The sequence below is a fragment of the Hemiscyllium ocellatum genome, chromosome 28 (genome assembly GCF_020745735.1).
Source record: "Hemiscyllium ocellatum isolate sHemOce1 chromosome 28, sHemOce1.pat.X.cur, whole genome shotgun sequence".
Taxonomy (NCBI): Eukaryota; Metazoa; Chordata; class Chondrichthyes; order Orectolobiformes; family Hemiscylliidae; genus Hemiscyllium; species Hemiscyllium ocellatum.
The window spans coordinates 18,447,795-18,472,878 of NC_083428.1; the positions used below are offsets into that span (position 1 = coordinate 18,447,795).

Below are 25,084 nucleotides of genomic sequence, written 5' to 3' on the forward strand. Positions count from 1 at the left end.
TCTCTTAAATCCACATTCAAATTTGGGTAACAACAGATCTAAACATAAACCAAGATTATGTCAGATTCCTACAGATAATAAATTTTTTTTAAAACCCTAATTATTCAGGACCAATTCATTCTGGTCCAGCACTGGATTTAATAAACGATTATACCAGCTGAATTTATTCCATCAGGGAGATTTATCAAACTGTTGCATTGTTTGATTTACTGACTCCAGGTGTGAGAAGGAAACACAAGTACCTATTGTCTATTTCCACTACAAAGAAATAAGATACAGGGTAAAGAATTCCACAGAGTCTTACAGTGATAATAATAATGGGAGCTACTTTAGTACAACAAGTAATGCTTTGGTTCCACTACAGTGTTTTGATAATTCACAAAAACAGCCAGTCTGCAATGTGTGCACTGGCTTCATCAAGAAATAACATGAAAAAACAGCAGCTGCAAATGTATACAAGATGCATTCGTACACCAGTGTGGGACCTGTTACAGAGGATGCTAATAAGACATCCTGTCTTATTATCAACACAAAAAAATTGAATGCATTACTCTCCTCTTATCAGTATTTTACCATACAAATTATCAATCCAATATTGCAGCAGAAGGTCCATCTTACAATGCTGGCTGTAGAAACTTTTCTGGTTATCATGCGTCAAGTCTTCTATCTGTGATCCATCGAAATACATTTGCATCTACCGCATAAACATAACAATTATCCTTGAAACTGTAGCATCCACTTATATCTGTTAGTGAACAAGACCAGGTCTGTGTGTATAGTATTTTCATTTTTGTCTCTTAAAGCTCTTTTGGTATAGAATACTGTGGACAAAAAATAAAACTGTGTCAAAAAGTTCATTGGCATACCATTAATGAAAGGAATGCATGTGTTGGTACGCCCAACAGGTGGGAAGCTATCTGCAGATTGATTTGCTTAATGTAAATCATTTCTAACAGTGATGTGACTATGGCTGTCAGAAAACAGTACCAGAAGGTAATACTTTTCATAATAGGCCTCTCAATAAATTGGGGTGTTTCCTGCAGCTTATCTACCAATTCCAAAACCTTGTCAAATAGTGAATATTTCAATACTTAAACTGCTCCTTCCATTGCTCCCAAAAACGGTAGCAAGACATTTTCATTCGACGTGTTGACTTTTCTTAATGAACCAGCTGCAGAGCAATACAGATTAACCCAGACAAAAGTACTAAACCTTTTGCCCTTTATAAATGTATATTCCCTTTCTCCAAGCCCTTTACAGCATGCATTTACACATCACAATGTGTACTATACTGCAGGTATAAACAGGAAACAAAGTAGTCTAAAACATAAAGTGCATCTAAATGGCTTTGCACAAAGTTCTAAACATCCATGGTTATACTTCTGTCAAACTCAGGATTGTTGTTATAAACTGTTGTCATTGGGTGGTAGGCTGGACAAACATGCTGTCTTCATTCTATAGAAGGCAGGAATTATTTTCTACTTATTCACCGCTTCTTTCTTCTTTTCTCCGTCGCTTGCCTCCAGTGCTGGTCCGCACAGGCACAGAGGCAGCAGCAACACCATAATCCTCCAACTTCAGTTTGAGCTGCAACAAATTGTGAGAAATAAGCATTAATTAAAATCTGCACACCAGTAAAGGAGTGACATCGAAGAAGTTGTGCAATGAGCCATCGCAACTGGGTTCAAAGGGTTGTCGAAGAAAACAACATTCCTGAAAAAGATACTCAAACAAAGGAGCTAAAAGGTTCAAGGATATCAGCCATCTGCAGTCTTAAGTTTATCACATGCTATATTACTACAAAGCCATTTGAATTAACCAGACAGTATCATAGAACCAGAAAATTGTGAGAGAACAGGAGGCCAATGACTTATTGCTGGTTACAAGAGCAGATTGGATAAGTCTTATTCCCTACAAGTCCTGCATGATTTTCTTCTCTTTAGGTGCTTATCCAATTCATAGAGTCATAGAGATGTACAGCATGGAAACAGACCCTTTGTGCAACTTGTCCATACTGACTAGATATCCCAATCCAATCTAGTCCTACCTGCCAGCACCCAACCCATATCCCTCCAAACCCTTCCTATTCATATACCCATCCAGATGCCTTTTAAATGTTGCAAGTGTACCAGCCTCCACCACTTCCTCTGGCAGCTCATTCTAAACACGTACCACCCTCTCGTGAAAAGTTGCCCCTCAGGTCTCTTTCATATCTTTCCCCTCTCACTCTAAACCCATGTCCTCTAGTTCTGGACTCCCACACACCAGGGAAAAGATTTTGTCTATTTATCCTATCCATGCCCCTCATGACTTTATAAACCTCCAAGGTCACCTCTCAAGCCTCTGACACTCCAGGAAAAACAGCCCTAGTCTATTCAGCACAGTGGCTCAGTGGTTAGCACGACTGACTCACAGCACCAGGGTCCCAGGTTCGATTCCAGCCTTGGGCAACTGTCTGTGTGGAGTTTGCACATTCTCCCTGTGTCTGCGTGGGTTTGCTCTGGTTTCCTCCCACAATCCAAAGATGTGCAGGCCAGGTGAACTGGCCATGCAAAATTGCCTCGTAGGTTAGGTGCGTTAATCAGAGGGAAATGAATCTGGGTGGGTTACTCTTCGGAGGGTCGGTGTGGACTTGTTGGGCCGAAGGGCCTGTTTCCACACTGTAGGGAATCTAATCTAAGGAGAAAGTGAGGACTGCAGATGCTGGAGGTCAGAGCTGAAAAACGTGTTGCTGGAAAAGCGCAGCAGGTCAGGTAGCATCCAAGGAGCAGGAGAATCGACGTCGATTCTCCTGCTCCTTGGAATCTAATCTAATCTATTCAACTCAAATCCTCCAACCTTGGCAACATCCTTGTAAATCTTTTCTGAACCCTTTCAAGTTTCACAACATCTTTCCAATAGGAAGGAGACCAGAATTGCTCGCAATATTCCAGAAGTGGCCAAACAAATGTCCAGTACAGCTGCAACATGACCTCCCAATTCCTGTAGTCCGTACTCTGACTAATAAAAAAAAAGCATATCAAATGCCTTCTTCACTATCCTTTCAAGGAGCTATGAACCTGCACTCTGAGGTCTCTTTGTTCAGCAACATTACCTAGGACCTTACCATTAAGTGTATAAGCCCTCCTAAGACTTGCTTTCCGAAAAGGCAGCACGGCACACTTATCTAAATTAAACTCCATCTGCCACTTCTCAACCCATTGGCCCATCTGATCAAGATCCCGTTGTAATCTGAGGTAACCTTCTTCACTGTCGACTACACCTCCAATTTTGGTGTCATCAGCAAACTTACTAACTACACTTGTTATGCTCACATCCAAATGTATCTACCTCCATCACTCTCTCGGAAAAGACATTCTAGCTCACAACTGCTGAGTGAATAGAAAAGTGTTTGTCTCTAAAAATCTGATCAAGTCTCTAAGATTGTCAAGATCTGTTTGAAGTGCACTAACTTGAAATATTAATTGTTTCTCCTTCCGCAGATGCTATTGTACCTGCTGAAGTTTTCCCAGAACTTATGTTTTTTTTTAAATAGGCATGTATTTGGGGCAATGTAATTTAATGCACGAGAGATCCGCCCTCATTTTCCAAAGCAAAATCAAGATCTAAATGAATGCTTGTGTAGATACAGTTTTGAAAGAGATTAATCTTAGAGTTCACTGTTATTTCAGGCAAATATGTTTTACCCATATTTACAGATATCATACTAATTTAATTTTGAGTTGATCTTATTTATTATAGTTAAATAATTGTCTCAGGTATTGGAAGTTTTAACTTTACCATTCTTGTCTGTGTAAAATCAGCCAACTAATTAAAACCATTTAATCTTTTTTCCAAAATTCCATTAACACCTCCACTTCTCTTCCTTCTACAGTTGGGAATTACCAGCAACATATTTCAGAGTTCATAATTTCAAACAAATAAGAATTAGGGTTGGGTTTGCCTTCCACATCATCTTGAGAACATTTTTTACAAATTCATGCATATAGTTTAAAATAAAAATTCATACTTTCCACACAGATTTAGATCAATATTTACTATGATGATACCAATTAATTTCCTGGTTTTTCAACTTTCTGATACACTTTGACTGTTTCATTCTTCCCCACCACAAACACAGGCATCCTGCCAGGTAGGAAATTGGTACCAACAGAACAATCTGTATTTGTATAGTATTTCTTAGAGAGTGAAGCATCCCCAAGGTGCTTACCAGCATGACAAATCATAACTTGATAGTAAATCACATGAGAAAATACTAGGTCAGAGGACTAAAACACTGGTCAGATAGGTTTTAAGGAATGTTTTAGAGGAGGAAAGAGGGGTTTTTAAAGGAAGATATTCCAGAGCTTAGCATCCACCAGTTGAAGCAATAGCCAGCAATGGTGGAGAGATTATAACCAGGATGGCAAATGGCCAAAATGGGAATGCAGATGTCCTGGAGGAGAATACAGAAAAAAAGGGAAGCGCTAGATCATGGAGGAATTTGAATAAAAGGATGATTATTTTAAAGCTGCTTAACTGGGACCTAATCAAGTCAGCAGGCACAGGGATGCTGTATGAACAGGACTTGGTTCAATTTAAGACACGAACGCAGAGTTTTGGACAACCTCCAGTCTACAAAATGTAGAATGTGGGTTGCTCACCAGGCATGTCCTGGAACAGTCAAGTCTAGAAATGACAAAACAGTTGAAGGCTTCAGTGCCAGATGACATGAGGCAGAGTGTTGTTGGAGAAGTGGATATATAGGTGACCTTAGTGATGATATGCAGCTGGAAGCTCCTTTCTGGGTTAAATATGATGCAGCGTGACAAACAACCTGATCCTGCCACACCCTTCTGACAGAATGAGGTGGTGCTTGGCAGCTAGGGACCAGCAAAGCTCCCCCTGAGGTGTGCTGCTCTGAGAGTTCAGGCACAACAAAGAGGGATCCACACAAGAAACATAATGAACGGAAACACAGGGGGACTAGAATTTGAGGTCAGAAGCAATGTTCTCTCTAAGCTTACTGAGAGTCGCACAGGTGCTTGATGTAAATACATGATCCCTTTTAATATTTTCTTGTGTAGCTTTGCATGCACTGTTAACTTAAGCAACCAGACTGATTCTTTGGGAACTTTCTGGTTATTATGTGGCCACTCAGCATGGAGAGATCTGAATGCATTCATTTTGGTCTTCCCAATATTTAGCTGGTGAAAATCTTTTGTCAATCAGGCTGGCAAGTTAGTGAAAAGGTCAAAAGGGGTGATGGTTGGGAACAACCTGGTGTTGTGAGAGTACATGTGTAAACAGAGGCTGCGTTTTCAGATGATGTAGGTTAGACTCTCAGAGAAGGTAAATAAGAGTTGCAGCGTGGGAGCAGCAGAGAAGTCACTGCCTGCCCCTTTTGCCCAGGGTGGGGGAGTCCAGAAAAAGGGGGTATATGTGAGAGGGGAAAGATTTAAAAGGGACCTATGGGCCAACTTTTTCCACACAGAAGGTGGCACATGTATGGCATGAGCTACCAGATGAAGTGGTGGAGGCTGGCACAATTACAACATTTAAAAGGCATTTGGATGGGTATACGAATAGGAAGGGTTTAGACGGATATGGGGCAAATACTGGCCAATGGAACTAGTTTAATTTAGATTATCTGGCTGGCATGGATAAGTTGGACTGAAGGGTATGTTTCAGAGATGTATATTTATATGATTATAAACAGAGTGGAACCAGGTGAAGGCACTCTCACCCAACTGGATAACAGGGATAAGATGATTGAGGAGGATGGTGCAGTCAACAGTGTCAAAGCCTGCGGACAAATCACGAAGGTTGAGGAGGGATAGCTTACTTTCATCATTGTCACAAAGGATGTCATCTGTGACTTTGATACAGAGCAGTTTGTGAACTGTATTAGGAGAGGAGTCTCAGGAACACATTTGGCAGGTGACAGTACGTCACCCAGGAGGATGTTACAAAACCCATCTCCTGTGTGACGTCAGAGTGGGAAATTTTCACAGAAAGCTACAAAAGCCATTACAAATTCTGCAATTAGGCTTAACTTTGAGAGTATAAAAAACAAGTTTGCCATGGAGAGATACTGAGAATTGAAACTTCTCTGCCTTAGGCAAACCTAACCACATTTAAACTGGGAATAACAATATAATGTCACTGAGTTATGTCAATAATTAAGTTTCCCTATAATGATCATCGACTTTGACAGTCTAGGTCTTGATGCATATGAACACAAATTGCTTTAATATCTGGAGAATCATGAATGCACCATGTTCCAAACTAATCATCAGTGAACATCCTGACCTCCTACCTTATGATGGAGGGAACATAACTGATGAAGCTGCTGAAGATGACATGCACATTACCTGAGTAATATAGCAATGTCCCAGTACTGAACTGATTGACTTATAACAAAAACAACCAGCATCCTTTGTGTTTGGTATGATTCCAAATAGTAGCCAGATTCTCCCTCGATCCCATAGACTCCAGCTTTGAGGATTCCTTGATGACACACTCAAATAATGTCAAAGGTAGTCACCCACACTTCCCCTTGCATCCAGTTATTTTGTCCATGCTTGGACCATGTCTGTAATGTGATTAGGGGCTGAGTGGGCCTAGTGGAAGCCAAATGAGCAACAGTTGGCAGGATACTGTTGAATTAATGCCACTTGCTAGCACTGTCGATGATACCTTAATGCCACTTGATAGCACTTTACTGATGTCTGAGAATAGACGATTCAGGTTGGATTTGTCCTGCTTTTTGTGGACAGCATAAACCTGGTCAATTTACCACATTATTGGATTCCAATATTGTAATTGCAGCACAAAGCTTGGCTAAAGGCATGCATAGTTCTGGATCCTCTTCAGCAGATTCTTGATATCAAGTAGTGTATCGAATTGCCAATAGACTGGTACCTGTGATGCTGGGGACCTCTAGAGGAGACAGAGTTGGATCATCCAGCTCCTTTTAGTTCTTACATTTCTTTCTATTCTGTTTTGTTTAGTTCATAAACATGAAGGAGAACATAATCCAGAGGGCCAGGTTAATACCTTGGGAACACAAATTTAAATGCCACCTTTGCACCTGGTGGAATTTGAAATAAATTGATAAAGTCAGAATTTAAAAAAAACCAGTCTCACCAATGGTAAACAAGAAACAACTATTGATTGCTGTTATCAAAAACCTACAGAGTTCATTAATACCCTTTAAGGAAGAAAGGAAATTTATCATACTTACCTGGACAAAGTGGCTGGTTCTTAAACACTCTTTCAACTGTTCCAGCAAACTACTCAGTTCAGAGGCAATTAGGGACAGGTGTCAAATGATGGCCTTGCTAGTGACACACACCCATGAAAGGATAAACAAAAAGTTGGGATCAAAAACCTTGGTTCAGGAATGCATCTCCTGATATTGATGATTCGGAGGAGCTGGTGTTGAACTGGGGCGTACAAATTAAATCACACAATACCAGGTTATAGTCCAACAGGTTTATTTGGAAGCACTAACTTTCAGGGTGCTGCTCCTTCAACTGGTAGCACAACCACCTAATGAAGGAGCAGTGCTCCGAAAGTTAGTGCTTCTAAATAAACCTGTTGAATTGTGACCTGGTGTGATTTTCAACCTTCTCCTGAGTTTACATACAATTAAAAATAGAAAACCTGCTTCAATAAGTGATTATTGATATTTATTACAGAACTTAGAATAGGGTATTCATGCTCACCTCAATTAATTGCTGTTGGCTAAACAAGGCTCATCCCTATATTTAGGGCCCATTCTTCTGACCCTTCTCAACAGAAAATTGATGATTTGGAAAAAACATTGTCAGAAGATAATAAGACTGCAATTTTATTGCAAGTCTTTAATATATAAGGTTGCATTCTGGTGTGTAACAAACTGTCTGGATAACTCAGTTTAACTGTAATATTTATCTCCGGTCATGATAATAGGTCAACACCAATCATCATCCTATTACATGTGGAGATATTCATTATATAACACATTGCCATGCCAGCTGCACTCGAGAAAGATGAGAAATCATTGCCATTGCACAACATTATGCAGACAGTATTGGAGAGAGAGCAATTGAAGATGAATATGTACTTTACATATATTAATAGGTCTGACCCATATGATTGGCAGTGGCAGCTATAGCACACAATGTGAACACATGGATACTGGCATTTCTTAAGTATGTTAAGTGACAGTGAATTGTCAGTCATTATAAATGTCTCAGGAACAGAACAAATTCAGACAGAATAGAAACTCTGATCAATTTAGCTAGTTCAAGACAAATAAAGGAAACAGTTATTTGGAACACAAGGGTGTTTATGTACATTATAATGAGGGCAGCAGTCAGTACTTATGGAAGATGACAAGAAGCAAGAAGATTGGGTCACAATGTCAATCAGCAAAGGTGTTATCCTCAGCATGTGTTATTCTGTACTTCAAACTAATTACTTATTGTAAAACTGGACACAAAAATGTTGGGAAAGATGGCTGAAGGGTCACCTGACTTCTTTTCTGGATTAGAAAATGTCCCTCTCTTAAAAGGGAATAAAAGAATATTCCAAACTAATACGATTCAGTTCCTGAATCCATGGCATCCTCATCATGTGACTTTAAACAATTTCTAGTCTTTTTCCCAAGTAAGGTAGAGTGGTTATGTTGATTACACATTCTGAATTGTAGCTGAACACCTCTGAAGATTTGAGACAGTCAGTATCTTTGTTTTGGAATGACGCATTTAAATCAGATAACAACTTAGAGTTCTGAGGAAGGGTCGTTGGACCCAAAACATTAATTCTGATTTGTCTCCACAGATGCTGCTAGACCTGGTGAGCTTTTCCAGCAATTTCTGTTTTTGTTAAAACCATTTTGATTGGTTTCAGAGACAAGTTTGAATCACATCAGTCTGGAGTATTCTTTTGATTCAGAGTCTTTGTTGCCTTCATTGGTTTTCAAGATAAAAATCAGCCAACAATTGTTTGCAGGCAGTTCCACCAAAAGACATCAAACCATTAGGTCAGCCAATCTGCAAACTCTGAATTTGCAAACATTTTCAGAAAAAGCAAAAAGACATCAGGTTGCCAGAGTATATAACTTATTTCAGTTTGAAGTTCACATGATAACCAACCTACCAGCTAGTCAATTGAATAAACCTAGTTACCTGTTACTTTCCAATTTACAAAATCTTTACTTCAACTTTAAGTTATCAAAATCATCCAAGAAACCATAGGTTGCCACATGGGAGGCAGGACATTGTAAATTGGAGACTGAAATAACTACAACCTGGAGCAGTATACCTTTGTCTTTACCTGCACCAAACTTTAGGTATGTATGTATATGTACGAGACTGAGTGGGTAACATTGTATTAATACAGGTTAAATGTGAGACAATAAATAACCTTCTTCATTTCAAAAACCACAAAGGCTTATGGCTGTAATAATCTGCTTAGAATGTACACTTCAGAAGATAAGAAAACATACACTTCTTACCATAAGAACAGACAGTAGGAGAGGAAATGACACTGTTGTTCAAACCCCTATCAATGTACTTAGCCACTGGGTGTATCATGCTAGTAATCTGGGATTGAACAAAAACCAAGTTGGTAAGAGTCTACATTATAGCAGAATCAGAATGGCAAATTCCAAAGTAGTTCTATTGGCTACAATACAGCTCCTTGCCAACATTGGGAATTTGAGGCAACTTCCAGTGGCTGCCACAGTCTCAACATACCTCAAATTTTATGCATCCAGCTTCCACCTACATAACCAGCAAGACAGGATGGAAGGAGCATGAAATGCCACAAAGTTTGCTGCTTTCAAATGTTGGTGGCTACTGGTATTTTATTTAGAATCATTGAGTTGATTACTTTCACCATTAACAACAACAGCACAATATATTACACTCAGTCTTGTTTATTTGCTACCTGTGGGTCCAGGTACTCTCAAGATTGGACCCAGGCCCTCAGCTGATTTGAAATGTCTCCAAATGCATATATGGTAATCCTCAGTGTGCAAGTGGGTGTAGGACTACACCCATTATCTCTTATAGCATCTGGGTGCAAGCATCTGCATCTCATGGTCTAGTCCAGTTCCACATGTGGTCTGTCTTGGTAATCTCTGCACAGGAGAGGGTATTAGTGGTCTCCACATTGTTATCTGCTGTTATATTTGTTCCTAGCAAATATCGAGGAGCGAGTGAGCACTCAATCCCACTGCTGACTCTCCGCTATTACGAAGGATTGCGCACATTAACCAGTCAAGATAATACTGAGTCATCACAGAATGAAAAAGATTGCTGCAGACTGGTGGGAAGGGGCATTGGAGACACTCTGAACATTCAGATGATGGGAAGCTACTAGAACAGAATGACACTGCTGACTACGTAGCTTCCAACCATAAAACTGTAAGGAATAAGAACAGTCGGCCATTCAGCCCTTCGAGCCTACTGTGCCATTCAATAGGATAACAGCTGATCCAACATTCCTCATGTCCGCTTTTCTGCCTTTTCCAGTAACCCTCGTTCCCTTACTGATCAGGAATCTATTTATCTCAGCTTTAAATTTATACAAGGACTCTGCCTTCATAGGCCTTTGTGACATGGAGTTCCAACGACTCTTAACAGTCTGAGGGAAGAAATTCCTCCCCTTCGCAGTCTTAAACTGGTGCCCTTTTATGTTGAGTCTATATCCTCTGGTCCCACACTCTCCCAAGGGATGAAATATCCTGTGAGCATTTACCCTGTCAAGCCCCATAAGAATCCTTTATGTTTCAGGGAGACCACCTCTCAGTCTTCTAAATTCCAATGAGCACAGTTCCAACCTGTTTAGCCTTTGCTCATTAGACAATTTTTCCTTATCAGAGACCATCCTAGTGAACTGTCTCTGAACTGCGTCCAATGAAACAATGCCCTTGCATAAGTGCACCTGTACTCCAGAAGTGGTCTCACTAGCACCTTTTACAGTTGCAGTAAGACTTCCTTACTCCTATACTCTAAAGATCCTTGAAATAAGGGCCAAGATTCCATTAGCCTTCCCGATTATCTGCTGCAGCTGTATTCTAGCTTTCTGTGTTTAATGCACAAGTACATCCAAGTCCCTTTGAGTCACAGCTTTCTTCAGCTTTTTCTCAATAAAATAATATTATGTTCTTCCTTTCAAAATAATCAACATTGCATTTTCCCACCATGAGGGCCTTTCCCAGTTTGCACTTCAACTCTCGAGTCTAATCACAAAAATTTACAGACAGGGTTGGAATAAAACTATATCATCTGTACAGAAAATCAGCTTGAAGCCTGCTCAACAGTCATAACACACTGTGGTGGGATAAATTGTCTTAACTGTGTGACTCCAACCCTCATTGAGTACGAATTCCTGCCCTCAGGAGCTACAGTGCCACAAGCTCTATTGCACACGTATTGCAGGCAGACCATACTGGTGATCCCATAAAACCCTGTGTTTTGTTAATCGGGGTATTGAGTCAGGGAAGGCTTGGAAAGCTTTGCACACACTAAATGTATTTGAGCATTGACAGTCTATTATCAAACTCAATCTGGGCCTTTTAACAATCTCAATAGCCCCAGAATTATTTATTTACAAATGGTGGTGGAAGAGGCATTGACTTTGCACACAGCTTCACTCTATAATTTGACTGAGGCCAGGGGTGGATGTGTAGGTGGCTGGCTGGGCACTGTACCACTAAAAACACACACATATTATCTACGTTCAACTGTTGCTCCTGGCAGACATGTCTAGTGGCATCCAGATGCTAGGCTTCATCTGTCCATTGGACATTGGACATTGTCTACTGCACAATGTCCAAAGTTTTGGCTGTTCTATGCGTAACCGGCAGAATCAAGTTCGCTCAGCAGTCACTGGCAATCCAGTATATGAGGCACAGCAACTTCAATTTCCAGGGTTTTTAATAGTTTTTAAAAATGCATTCAGATAAAATGGCAAGATTAGAAGCAATGGTAAAACTTCAATCAAAGGGTTGAACTGGATAGGGATAACAATGAACCTCAAATTTCTGCTTTGTTAATTTTTAAAATGAAGTATTTATAATGCTACATGCAGGCAGTTTACAGTAAATAGTTAACTAAAACAAAATAGTTTTAGTACAAATATTTGTTCGGATCCTATTGCTGTTTTGTGAGGTTTCCAACAGATATACAGCTAACATCAATACAGCTTAAAACATGCTGATTTGAAAGTAATTGATTATTGTTTAAATAAGCAGAGTTGTGTGATATGGAGTGACCCCGTACCTGGCTCAGGAAACAAATTCAATCTTTATATACCACCACATTTTCTATTGGATCTTGGAATGGTTAACATAGAAATAAACATTGAAAGCAAAAAGATTGTTAACAGTTACGTGAAGATTTTAGGTTCAGAAGAGTCCATTAGGTTAATTCTATGTAGTTGATTAAGCAGGCAAATCTTAAAAGGAAATAATGATGTGATCAATTGGAAGGGGAAGATTGAATTTTAAAGATATTTCATGGGATCGGGGCATCACTGGTAGGGCCAGTATTTGTTGCTCCTTTCCTAATTTGCCTTGAACTGAGTGACTTTGAGTCAAACGCAATGCTGTAGGTCTGGAGTCACATGTAGGCCAGACTAAAGTAGAATGGCAGATCTCTTTCCTCAGATGTTAACAAACCAGATGGATTTTTACAACAATTGATGATAGTTTCATGGCTACCATTACTGAGATTAGCTTTATACTCCAGATTGTACCATACCAATTTAAAGTATACCAGCTGCCATGGAGAGATTTGTATCTATGCTTTTGAAGCATAAGCCTGGGCCCCTGGATTACTAGTCCAATGATATTACTGCTATGCTATTGTCCAGTTAGTTTTTTCCCCAATACCATGGTCTGTCTGGGCCCTCCAGTCAAGTAATGCCAGTAAATTTCTACTAGAGTCAACAGCTAACAATGCTCACAAGCTTGGACCACTGATAGTTTTTCATTCAGCTTTCATTGCTACATGTTGAGAACCATCTGGACTTTTATAAAGCAGCAGGGCTGAAATCAAAAATTCAAAAGCCATAAGAGTGATCCAGTGCCCTCCCACTATTATAGTATCAAGTCTCCATAATTTTAAATAGGAAATGAATATTATTATTGAGATTCCCTGGTGTTCTTAGTCATGTTCCCTACTCCAGCACTTGACGGAAGGCACAATAGTGAAAATATCTTCAGGCACAAAGCCCATGCCTAAAAACCATTACGTTGACATAGTGACGGTGCAGTGATATGAACAGCTTTTATACTGAACGTTATCTTCTGAGGAAAGGCAGTAAAGAACCTTGACATGAAATAGTGTTCCGGTCATTTCTCTCACTTTTGTCCCTATATCTGTTCATGAAATATTTTCCTCTGAAGAAAATCCATTTCTAACCAGAGTTTGAGGGATTTTATACTCAACTGGAAACCGACAAATACACTAATCTCATATGTTTGTACTGCGCATATTGACTTTTACATACTTTAGAATGATATAAGGACATAAAACAGAGGAGCAGAAGGCAATTCAGCCCATCAAGTTTGTTCTGCTATTCAATGTCACCTGGGCTGATCTGATAATCCTAAACACTTCCCTGCCTTGTCCCATAAACCATCATTTCCTTCCCGATTAAAAATTTGTATGGCTTAGTCTCTACAATTGTCTGCAGTGAAGAATTGCACAAATTCACAACTCCATGGGAGAAGAAATTCCTCCTTATACCTGACTTAAATGGGTGACACTTTAATCTGAGATTACGCTCTCTGGTGTTAGGCTCTTCCACAAGGGAAAAACAAACGTTCCACATCTATCATGTCAAGTTTCCTAAGAACCTTATTTATTGTTGTGGTTCTGTTCGCCGAACTTGGAATTTGTGTTGCAGACGTTTCGTCCCTTGTCTAGGTGGCATCCTCAGTGCTTGGGAGTCTCCTGTGAGGCGCTTCTGTGATCTTTCCTCCAGCACTTAGTGATTTGTATCTGCCGCTTCTGGTTGTCAGTTCCAGCTGTCCACTGCAGCGGCCGGTATATTGGGTCCAGGTTGATGTGCTTATTGACTGAAGTTGTGGATGAGTGCCATGCCTCTAGGAATTCCCTGGCTGTTCTCGGTTTGGCTATTGTAAACTTCAAAACTTTTATAACTGTTCATGGATTGAAAGAATCAGCAATCATTTTGTCTAGAATAAACCTTTAGAGGGTATCGGGCAGCATGGTGGCTCAGTGGTTAGCACTGATGTTTCACTGTGGGTTCGGTTCCACCCTCAGGTGATTGTATGTGTGGAGTTTGCACAATCACCCTGTGTCCGTGTGGGTTTCCTCTGAGTGCTCGGATTTCCACCCACAGTACAAAGATGTGCAGATTAGGTGTGTTAGCCATAGGAAATGCAGAGTTACAGGGATAGGGTGGGTCGGGTGAACTCGATGGGCTGGCCTGCTTCCACACTGTAGGGATTCTATTGTACTTTGACAAGGACAAACCTATATACAAATTGAAAGCAATTAGCTATGTCTGGGGGAAAGAGTCATCAAAGCTACATTAACTGTTTTGATTTCGGGCTAATAACTGGCTGCTTTACACCATAAGGACAAATGATTGCCCTGCAGAAGAATTTAAGGAATTAATTACAGGAAAGTTGCAACTTCAAACAGACTGTTAAGGCTAACTGTAACAAGGAACAAAGAAGTTACTTCTAAAAAGGAAGCCGCTGCCGACTCAAGGACTCCAAAAGAGTGATCAATATTTTGGATGACAGAATCTAAAAATCTAAAGGACAAAAAAAAATCTGTATAAGAATTCAACTCCAGAACTTTTTATTAGCAGAACTTTGAAGAACAACGCTGTACAAGGATCAAACATTGGACATTTCCAGAGACAGACACTGTTGTTTGGAATCATAGCTGAATTCCACCATTAATCGGTTAATAGCCTGATTGGGTTGTGAGACTTAACTTGCTTACTTGAGGAGTCTTATTTTGGCTGCTACCTGCAATAAAGTTTAAACCATTGTTTTAGTAAGTGATTGCGAGATTTCTTAAGTTGCCAGATTAGAGGTAACTTGCAGTGATTTACCTACAACAGCAGATAAAGGTAATATAGAATCACCATCAATTTCTAACCTGAGCAGTCTTGAAAAGTTTAGGTTAAATATACAAAAACCTCAGATGTTTATGCTCTAATCTTATTCGCATAAATAGTACTATTGGCTTAGTCTGAGCACGAGTTGCTTCCTCTTTCGAATGAACAAAAATTTCTTTATTTCTTAAAGACTGCTCCATTTTGCAATTGCTTTAAATATTAAACCATAACCCATTAACCAGAAGTCTTTCTGGTATTTTTAGCTTTCCCCAAAGGAACTGACTTTAAACTTGTACATACTAATTTCCAATGAATTAAAAATTTCACCCATACCTACCCATCCATATAGGTACAATTCTTTTCTTCCTTTTCAATATAGATTTTTTTTTGCAAATCCCAATGCTGTAAAAGGAGGAAAAGGGAGACTGACTCATGGAATTTTATTAATATTGATTGCTGAAAAAAACACTAGGATGAGTCATTCCAGCTGAACTAGTATCATGACATGAATGAACAAAGCCAGAGGTAAGTTCAAAGTAAAATTACAATGTACAGCTTTTCACCCTCCTCCAGACTCCTACCCATATCCTTTAACGATCTCAAGGCTATAGAAGGCCCACATATTAACCCCTAAAAGAGGTTTAGCAATATAACACAAACAGGTGCAACAAACTTTACTCGTATCAAAATCTGGCATGCTCCTGTGCAGTGCTGTAGTTCCACTTGGCTGGTACAATGCTGAGATGTGAGCAAGAGCTGAGAATAACAGCATCTCCTTGGTGGTAATGTTTCAGTCACTGAATTGCTTGGTGTGTTGCTGCCAGGTTTTCAGAGGATTCTTTGGGAATTTACTTGTTACGCTACCACTAATGTGCAGCCAATTGGTAGATCAATCTTCTCCTTCACAAATACTTCCCCAGTCATCTGATCATCAGAAGGCCATTGCAGCACTCGGATTGCTGTAATTTTCATCAATTTTTAAACTTAAACAAAAAACAACCAAGATGCTCATCTAATTCTCAGTCCTTTTGGTTTTACATTGATCCATTTTTCTCTCTGGCATGTGAATACACTGGATTGACTTGACAACTTAGGCGCTGCCTAGAAGTAACCTACTGTTTTGCTTTGTTAATAACTGGTGCCTCTCTCTCTCTCATTAGTTCCTGGCCCAACAGTAACAGCAGCAGATCCACAGAGTTGTCCAGAAAATCTCTTCTTGCTCACACTAAGACTTGCAATGCCCCCAGTTGGTAAAGTTAAGTATTACTCAAAGTTAGTGTTTGAGACTTTTCATTAGTCTTTGTCACAGGCTGTCTGTAACTCCTTTGTCACCGAATGGCTAAATTTCAACCGAAAACAACAAATGCTGGAGATCACAGCAAGTCAAACAGCATCCACGGAGAGACAGCAAGCTAATGTTGAGTCTAGCTGACTCTAAATTCCAATCTGTGTCATTGTTAGCTATATGTATTTTCATGTATTTGTAATCAAGAACTTATTTCTGTTCACTATGCTGTTATAGGAGTGACACACCCAAAATTGGGACTTACATTGAGGTATCGTCATCTTCTGCAGCTCTCAAAATAATATTCACATCCCTTGGCTACAGTTTCAATACTATTGGTCATGTAAAATTCACCCTTTAGTGAGAACTTGCTTGTCTAACATTGTGTGCTGAACACCTTCACTCAGTAAGCCATACAACAGACATTTTCTTTGGTTTCCATCGAAGCTAGCCTTTACGCTGCAAGAAATATGCAGTTCCTTAACTCCATCAGAAACTGAAAGACTGTCTTGTCCTCTGACTGCTTTCGGCAAAGTTTGAATCTGTAAATGATGACTTCTTGTCATGGTCTGAAACACCAGTGCAAGTTCTAAAGCTTTTACAAACAGTTTATCTGCATGCTGTTCTGGGGCCAAGAGATTTCTCAAAGGCTTTTTTTAAAATTCCAACTGCTGTGCTGTGAACACACAGCATCACATTCCCTTCCTTGATCCCAGAAGACCAAAAAAAGACTCAATATAAGCTGCAAGTTAAATTATAGAGGTTGCAGGGCACCAGAAAACCAAAGAAATAAAATCTTTTCCTTGCTCCCACCTGCAGTATTAAATTAAAAGAATTAAAAGACTGATGCGGGCCTTCAAAGGCTGTAAAGCAGACTCCTGAAATCATGAAAGGCATTAGCCAAATATAAGCATTTATTTCTTTCCAATATTTAATTCATAGTGCATATTTAATAAAATTCAGTTTGCCCATGGGATTTTATTGTGATATTGGCCAGTGATCAGATTAGGATAGCTTTCTTAAAGATTTTGATGGTTTATCACCATATGTCAAAATCACAAAGCGAAAAACTGGCGTGATGTCTTGAGAGTTTCTTAAAATCATGCAAGGCGGCAAATTTTACAAAGAAATTTGGCAGGATACAATCACCAAACAAGTATGTGCAGTTGAGATTCAAACTGAATCATTATTAATGGATAGCAAAACTCTACAGTTTTTCAAACAAATCAACTGATGTTGGCATCAAAATTGTTCTGTAAGTATAGAGAACTGCAATGCATCAAACTCAGGCTAAGCTTAACTGCTATACTTTCACCAACTCTCCCTACAGATGCTGCCTGACCTGCCAAATTTCTCCAACACTTTGTTTTTATATTGTTACTTCCTATAATATCACGTGGTGGAAATTTACTCCACTTCCTTTTTCAGAAGTCTTTCTCTTGGGCCTCATTCATGATGAGGGGCTTTTGCTCGAAACGGCGACTCTCCTTCTTCGGATGCTGCCTGACCTGCTGTGCTTTTCCAGCACCACACTCTTGACTCTAATCTCCAGTACCTGCAGCCCTCACTTTAGCCCAGGATAGAAATACAGCTTGACCTTAACAGGAAAGCAATGAAGGAATTTAGAAATGGTCTAGGGGATTACTTCACTTACTATATTTCTAACTGCTGCTGATTTTGTCAGAAGTCTAGAGTCAACAGTTTACAGCAGATATAAGATGTGAAAAGTTTTTTTCCTAAAAAAATCAAGCTGCCAAATAACTACTCAACTGTCACTACAAGATCTTGATGGTGAATGCTAGGAGGCCTCGAGACCCCAATAGCACAGAGAGCATGTCAGAATATAAATAGCATCAGACTCATCCTTGAATTCTGTTCTTCGCAAAATATTATGCAAAGTTGTTGAGGCATTCTTCAGAATAATTAAGAGTAGAATTAACTGGCTTGGAGGATAAAACAACTGCCTGAATGCAGGATGCTTCTTGGTATTAGTCATTTACTAACAGAAGGAAGCCTTTCAGTCATCAAATCAGTCTTATTTCCCCTGCTCTACCACTGAAGCTCTGCAAGTTTATTTCCTTCATATGTCCATCTTATTTCCTTTTGAAATAATTGATCACCTCCACTTCCACAACCCTTCAGAGAGTCACTACTATCCACTGTATTGAAAGCTTCAACTACCTCCCCCACACCGCTCATCTGTTGCCCAAAACCTTACAATTTTGCTCCCTAGCCCTTCTACTATCAACTATTAGGAACAGATATTCTTAGTTTATCTTATCCATATTTGTTAGAATTGCACATTTCTATCAAATCCTCTCTCAAACCTTGCCTCCAAAAAGAAACAATTTCAAATTCTTGAACCTAACTTTGTAGGTAACGTCCTTCATTTCTCTGGAACTATTCTAGTTAATCTTGTCATCACCCTCTCGACATAGAAACGAAGTACGTCAATTAATTAATTTTGAAATGTAGTCAAACATTACTAACAATTTGTACACAGTAATGTCAAACAACAAGTGGAATAACTGACTGAGTAATCATTTTGATGTTAATTCAGGGAGGAATATTAGTCATGATACTGCAAAAAACTGCCTGCTGTCCTTGTGGTGCTGCAGGATCTTCTACAATCACTTGTACAAGTAGATGCAGCAGGTATATCTTATTTGCAATTCATCACGGAACATATTAACTAAGTGCTATTGAAAGGAAACCAGCCATCCAGGGATGCCACAGTTTGATAGGTGAAGCTATAATTCATTTAATAAGTAAAGTTTGTTAAGATAAATGCTGACTTTCCATTTCTAGATTATAACAACTTAAATTTCTGCTGGTATTTCAACTCTCTTGAGCCCTTGTCTCAATGGGTTTCCTAATAGTATCAAACCAAAGTATTTGAAAAAGAAGCAACTACCATGGATTGCCAGGCAGGAATGTACAGACAGAAAAGTAACATCTCTCTTTGGTAATATGATCAAAAAGTCCTCTCCCTAAAAGTTACTACAACAGCAGATTACAATAATATTAAAAAGATCAGAAATGCTTAAATAAGTTCATGGTTCTTCAGAAGAATTATGATAATAATGTGTTGTGCTTTACAAGGCTCTGCATGATACAAGCATGCCAAGTTAACTATCAGCAAAAATCTTAAATGCACATCTGCCAATATGTCATAAGTCATATCGACAGGCACTGTCATAGCCATCAAGCAAATGGAAAATTTTCAATCGCTGTTTAAAAAGAGCACAAATGGCTTCTGCAATCGGTTGTGATGGCTTAAAAGAATTGAGCTGTAAACTGCCTCATCAACATGCCAGCATTGCAACCTCATTGTGTCAAGGGTGTAGATTTGCTCGCTGAGCTGTAGGTTTGATATCCATATGTTTCATTACCTGGCTAGGTAACATCAGTGGTGACCTCCAAGTGAAGCAAAGCTGTTGTCTCCTACTTTCTATTTATATCTTTCTCCTGGATGGGGTTCCTGGGGTTTGTGGTGATGTCATTTCCTGTTCATTTTCTGAGGGGTTGATAGATGGCATCCAGATCTGTGTGTTTTTTGTGGCGTTGTGGTTGGAGTGCCAGGCCTCTAGGAATTCTCTGGCATGTCTTTGCTTAGCCTGTCCCAGGAAAGATGTGTTGTCCCAGTTGAAATGGTGGGTTTTTTCATCCGTGTGGAGGGCTACAAGGGAGAGAGGGTTGTGTTTTTTGTGGCTATCTGGTGTTCGTGTATCCTGGTGGCTAACTTTCTTCCTGTTTGTCCTATGTAGTGTTTATGGCAGTCCTTGCATGGAATTTTGTAGATGACGTTGGTTTTGTCCATGGGTTGTACTGGGTCTTTTAAGTTTGTTAGTTTTTCTTGGAGAGTGTTGATGGGTTTGTGCGCTACTAGGATTCCGAGGGGGTCTTAGTAGTCTGGCTGTCATTTCTGAAACGTCTTTGATGAATGGTAAGGTGGTTAGGGTTTCTGGCTGTGTTTGATCTGCTTGTCATGGTTTGTTCTTGAGGAATCTGTGCACTGTATCCGTTCTTCTTGAATATGTTGCATAGGTGGTTCTCCTCTGTTTTCCAAAGTTCGTCTGTGCTGCAGTGTATGGTGGCTCATTGGAATAGTGTTCTGATACAGCTTTGTTTGTGTGTGTTGGGATGGTTGCTGGTGTAGGTAAGCATTTGGTCAGTGTTTGTCCATTTTCTGTATACGCAGGTTTGTAGTTCTCCGTTGTCCTTTCTTTCGACTGTGACGTCCAGGAATGTGAGTTTGTTGTTGGTTTCTTCCGCCTTGGTGAACTTTATGCCTGTGAGGGTGTTGTTGTTGATGTTAAATGTCTCTTCTATCTTGTTTCGTTTTGTGATGACAAAGGTGTCATCTACGTAGCAGACCCAGACTTTTGGTTTGATGGTTGGTAGGGCTGTTTGTTCTAGTCTTTGCATTACTGCTTCTGCTATGAATCCTGATAGCGGAGATCCCATGGGTATGCCATTGGTTTGTTTGTAGACTATGTTGTTGAAAGTGAAGTGGATGGTGAGGCACAGGTCCACTAGCTTCATGATGTTATCGTTGGTAATGTGATTGATGGTGGTTGGCGTGTGTGTGATGGTTTCTTCTAAAAGTGTGGTAAGTGTTTCCTTTGCCAGGTCGATGTTGATGGAGGTGAACAGTGCTGTTACGACGAATGAGATCATTGCTTCATCTTCCTCTATTTTGGTGTTTTTGATGATTTTTAGGAATTCCTGGGTAGAGTGGATGGAGTGCTGTGACTCTTCTACTAGGTATTTCAGTCTTGCGTGTAGTTCTTTGACCAGTCTGTAATTTGCTGTTCCGGGTAGTGAGACTATAGGTCTGAGGGGGGCTCCTGGTTTATGGATTTTTGGTAGTCCATAGAATCGTGGGGTGTTGGTCCCGTCGGGTTTCATTTTTTGGAATTCTGTCTTGTTTAATTGTCCGGAATTGTGTAATTTTCTTAGGAGATACGTAATTTTGTTTCCTAGTTGTGGGGTCGGATCTAGTGCCACCTGTTGATTGGTGTTGGTGTCTGCAAGTAGTGCATTGGCTTTCTCTAAGTCGTCCCTTCTGTTTAGGATGACTGTGAGCCGACCTTTGTCTGCAGGTAATATAACGATATTTTTGTCTTTTTTGAGGTTTTCTAGGGCGTTCTTTTCTTGTGTGTTCAGTTTGTTTCCTTCCCTCTTTTGGCTCAGAGTAGGTGCAACTGTCTGTCTAATCGTTTGTTGTGTTTCTTCAGTGAATTTCTTCAATGTGGTTTCTAATGCTGCTAGGAAATCCTGCTGGTCAGCGTCTCAGTAATTGAAATTTAATCCTTTCACTAGCACCGCTTTTTCTGTGTCTGATAGGGTCCAGTCTGATAAGTTCTTTATCCATGCCCCAGTGTTATCGGTTTTGTCTTTTTTTGTACGTTCGTCAAGTTTTTTCTTCAGGTCCCGATTTTTCTTTATCTGTGTTTATCTCATTGTTGTATTTGAAAATTTCCAATAAGTTTTTAAAATTAGGCTGTTACTGATTAAAGTGCAAACAGTCTAGTTAGCAATTTTTAAAATCTTTTAATCTGAAAGAAAACTAAGAAACTGATGACTTAATTGCTCAGATTCGTCCATTACCAGTCTCTTCTTCCTATTTTAAATCCCTTGCAATTTAATACTGACAACATAAAGAAAGTTTCATTTTCTGCTCAAGTAATTAATGTACTCCAAAAACAATGGGTCTATGCTGTGGCACAGCGATTGGCACTGCTTGCTCAGAGTACAAGACACCTGGGTTCAATTCCAGCCTTGACTGACTGCTGGTGTGGAGTTCGAACAGTCTCCCCATGTTTACACAGGTTTCCGCTTGGTGTTCCGGTTTCCTCCCACAGTCCAAAAACATGCAAGGTTTGGTGGATTGGCCGTGCTAAAAATTGCCCTGTAGTGTCCAGGCAGGTGTAGGCTAGGTGGATTAGCTGCAGTCAATGTAGGGTTACAGGGATAGTGAGGGATGCTCTTCGAAGGGTCAGTGCACACTCGCTGGGCCAAATGGCTTCTATCTGCACAGAAGGGATTCGATGAACTAATTTCTTAAAAAAAAGTACTTTTTTCCAAATTGATACTGCCTTTAACATTTATGTTTATATTCTCTTTGTAAATCATTTCAAATATTGTTGCTATTTTGTAACTTATTACTTTGCAATTTCCTCCAATAATTACCATATACTTCCTCTGCAAAATTTGCAAAGATTTGTAATATCATTTGTTTTAATGAGATCTGCACACCTATCCATTGCAACAAATGATTAAACAGAGGCACAGAATTAACATTTATGTGAATAGTAAATTGTTAAGTGTAAATATTTTTGGTGAATGGAAAATAATTGGCAAATGAAGATCAAAATGGGAAAATGTGAACTTATTCACTTTCCCAGGTGAAACAGAAAACTAGCACAATACTTAAATGTAGAGAGACTGCAGTACAATGTGGTTTCTGGTGATCTGGGTGCCCAGGTACATGAATCAAAAAAATAAGTAAATGGATAAGAAGGCAAATAGAAATCTGGCCCTTATTGTTAGAGGCACGAAGTACACAAGTAGGCAAGTTTTATTACATCATCTACTACATCAGAATATTCATTGGAGCAATGCTTCCTTTGCTTTGAATTTAAAGCTACAACAAATTCTGAGTCTTCATCAAGAGTTTTATCAGTTTCTTTAGTCAATGCTGCTCTTTGTTCCACCTGGTGGTAGTATTTAGTATCATCAGAAATTTCATGAATTGCGTCTACACAAGTTTAACTAAAATTGCATTCAAACTGCATTTCTAAATTGTTGTATGGTTGTAAAGTAGGAAATTTATTTTCTCCTCAAATCTCTTTTTTTCTCCTGTTTGCACTTAGAGATGGCGAGTCATTGTGGTGTGCAGTCGTCTACAGAAGGAAATCTCACAACCTTTCCACTAGAATTGAATGTAAGCAATTAAGTCATGCTCTGATCAGTTACTTTGACAGAGTTTCAAAAAGCTATTAATTCACCCATGCAGTTAACATAGCCAAAGCAATGAGTTGAAGCCTTGGTCAATACTTCTCCACGATCTCTGGGCACCAAAATCAACTTCAACATTTCCACTATAAGCCTGGCTGGAAATATATTAACTTGTTGTTTGCGTGATTTGAAATAAAATATTAAAAGTTATGGATAAATTTCTAGGCTTAACCGAACTTATGAACTGGACTAGAAATTTTAATTCTAGCTGGGCATGCAAACTAGCTGGGCCAGAGTTTATGCTAGGTGTGATAAATTAATCAATAAAGTTACTTCATCAAGTTACAGATAAAATTTGCATTAATCCCTTCACTTTAAGTATTTGGTTTTAGGCTCAATTTCTGCAGGGGTCCAGGTTTTGTAGAAAATCAGCTAGGACTGGAAATTAAGACATGAATAAGGATCTTAGCAACAGATGGGCTGCAACAGGGGTGAAGTTAGGTAATGTTACAAAGGCGTTGCTGGGAAGAGCAAGGGGAGTTGGTGGCTTGGAAATGAAGTTGGGAGTATGGACAATAAACAATGGTTTTAATCTTAATATTTAATTAGAAGATTTCTTTTTCTTATTTCGCATTGAATACCAGTTAAGCAGTGAGATAATTTAGAGACAGTGGAGGAACCTTGAGAACTGCTGCGGTAACGTTAGACTAACACTCTGCATTTAGATGATACCGAAGGGTAGGACATAATCAAAAAGATGAGAGAGCCACTTGACCGGAAGAGATGATGCGGCACCAGGAAAGGAGGTCATTGCAAGAGTTTATCTGTGACAATTAGATATGAATGGAACCAGGTGAGAATAGCATGCCACAGTTGGACAGCGTGGAGAGGTGGAGGAAGATGGCATGGTCAATTGTGTCAAAAGATGCAGACAGGTTAAAAATGACAAGGATAGTTCACTTTACATAGACGCAATTTGTGACTTTGAGAGAAAAGGGAAGGATGATAACGCACAAAGACTATGGGGTCAAGGGTTGGCTTTTGGAGGAAAGAAGTAATGACAGAATTAAACCACAAAATTTTTTTCAAGTCAGTTTCCCTTGGATTTACAGAAGCAAAGATTAGGGTCACATTAGCAAAACCTGCCAGTGAGAAGTAATAATGATTTTACTAGGGATGAGAACAAAGGTGAAGGGGAGGTGAGAGCATAGTCCAGCAATATTCAAATAATAGATACACAGATCTAATGAGGATGGTTAGATCTCTTGAAATAAATCTAATGTTCTTGCTCATGGTAAAAATAAGACCTGTATCAAAGTACTGAAATCACAGAAGGTTATATCTTAAAGAACTATACATACAGAAAAGCACGCAAACTACTCCAAGCAACAGTTTTTCAGGTAATGAGGAGAAGAAAGCCAGTGCAGTAGTTTATGAATTATTCATGACAAGTCCAATATTTCTGATATCTCATGAAGGATGCTTCATAAGGAGATTAATGAAATCTATCAACTTTGAAATGAATAGTGTGAAACACTGGATGGAATATTAACATCCTGATTTTCTCAGATGAAATTATAGTATGATTTTAGAGGAGAAAGTGAGGTCTGCAGACGCTGGAGATCAGAGCTGAAAATGCGTTGCTGGAAAAGCGCAGCAGGTCAGGCAGCATCCAAGGAACAGGAAATTCGACATTTCGGGCATAAGCCCTTCTTCAGGAATGAAGAAGGGCGTATGCCCGAAACGTCGAATTTCCTG

At 39.4% G+C, this 25,084-nt stretch overlaps 1 protein-coding gene across 2 annotated transcripts in view; it reads right to left on the reverse strand.

Moving 5' to 3' along the window:
- Nucleotides 1-309: 309 nt before the first annotated feature.
- stk11 (serine/threonine kinase 11) overlaps nucleotides 310-25,084 on the reverse strand; it is a 140,080-nt gene continuing 115,305 nt past the window's right edge. The window contains exon 9 of one of the 2 annotated variants that reach the window (XM_060846413.1): nucleotides 310-1,587. In XM_060846413.1, coding sequence (XP_060702396.1) covers nucleotides 1,487-1,587 — 101 coding nt within the window. In that variant the 3' untranslated portion in view covers nucleotides 310-1,486. The remainder of the gene's footprint in view (nucleotides 1,588-25,084) is intronic. The other variant, XM_060846412.1, reaches the window with a different exon arrangement.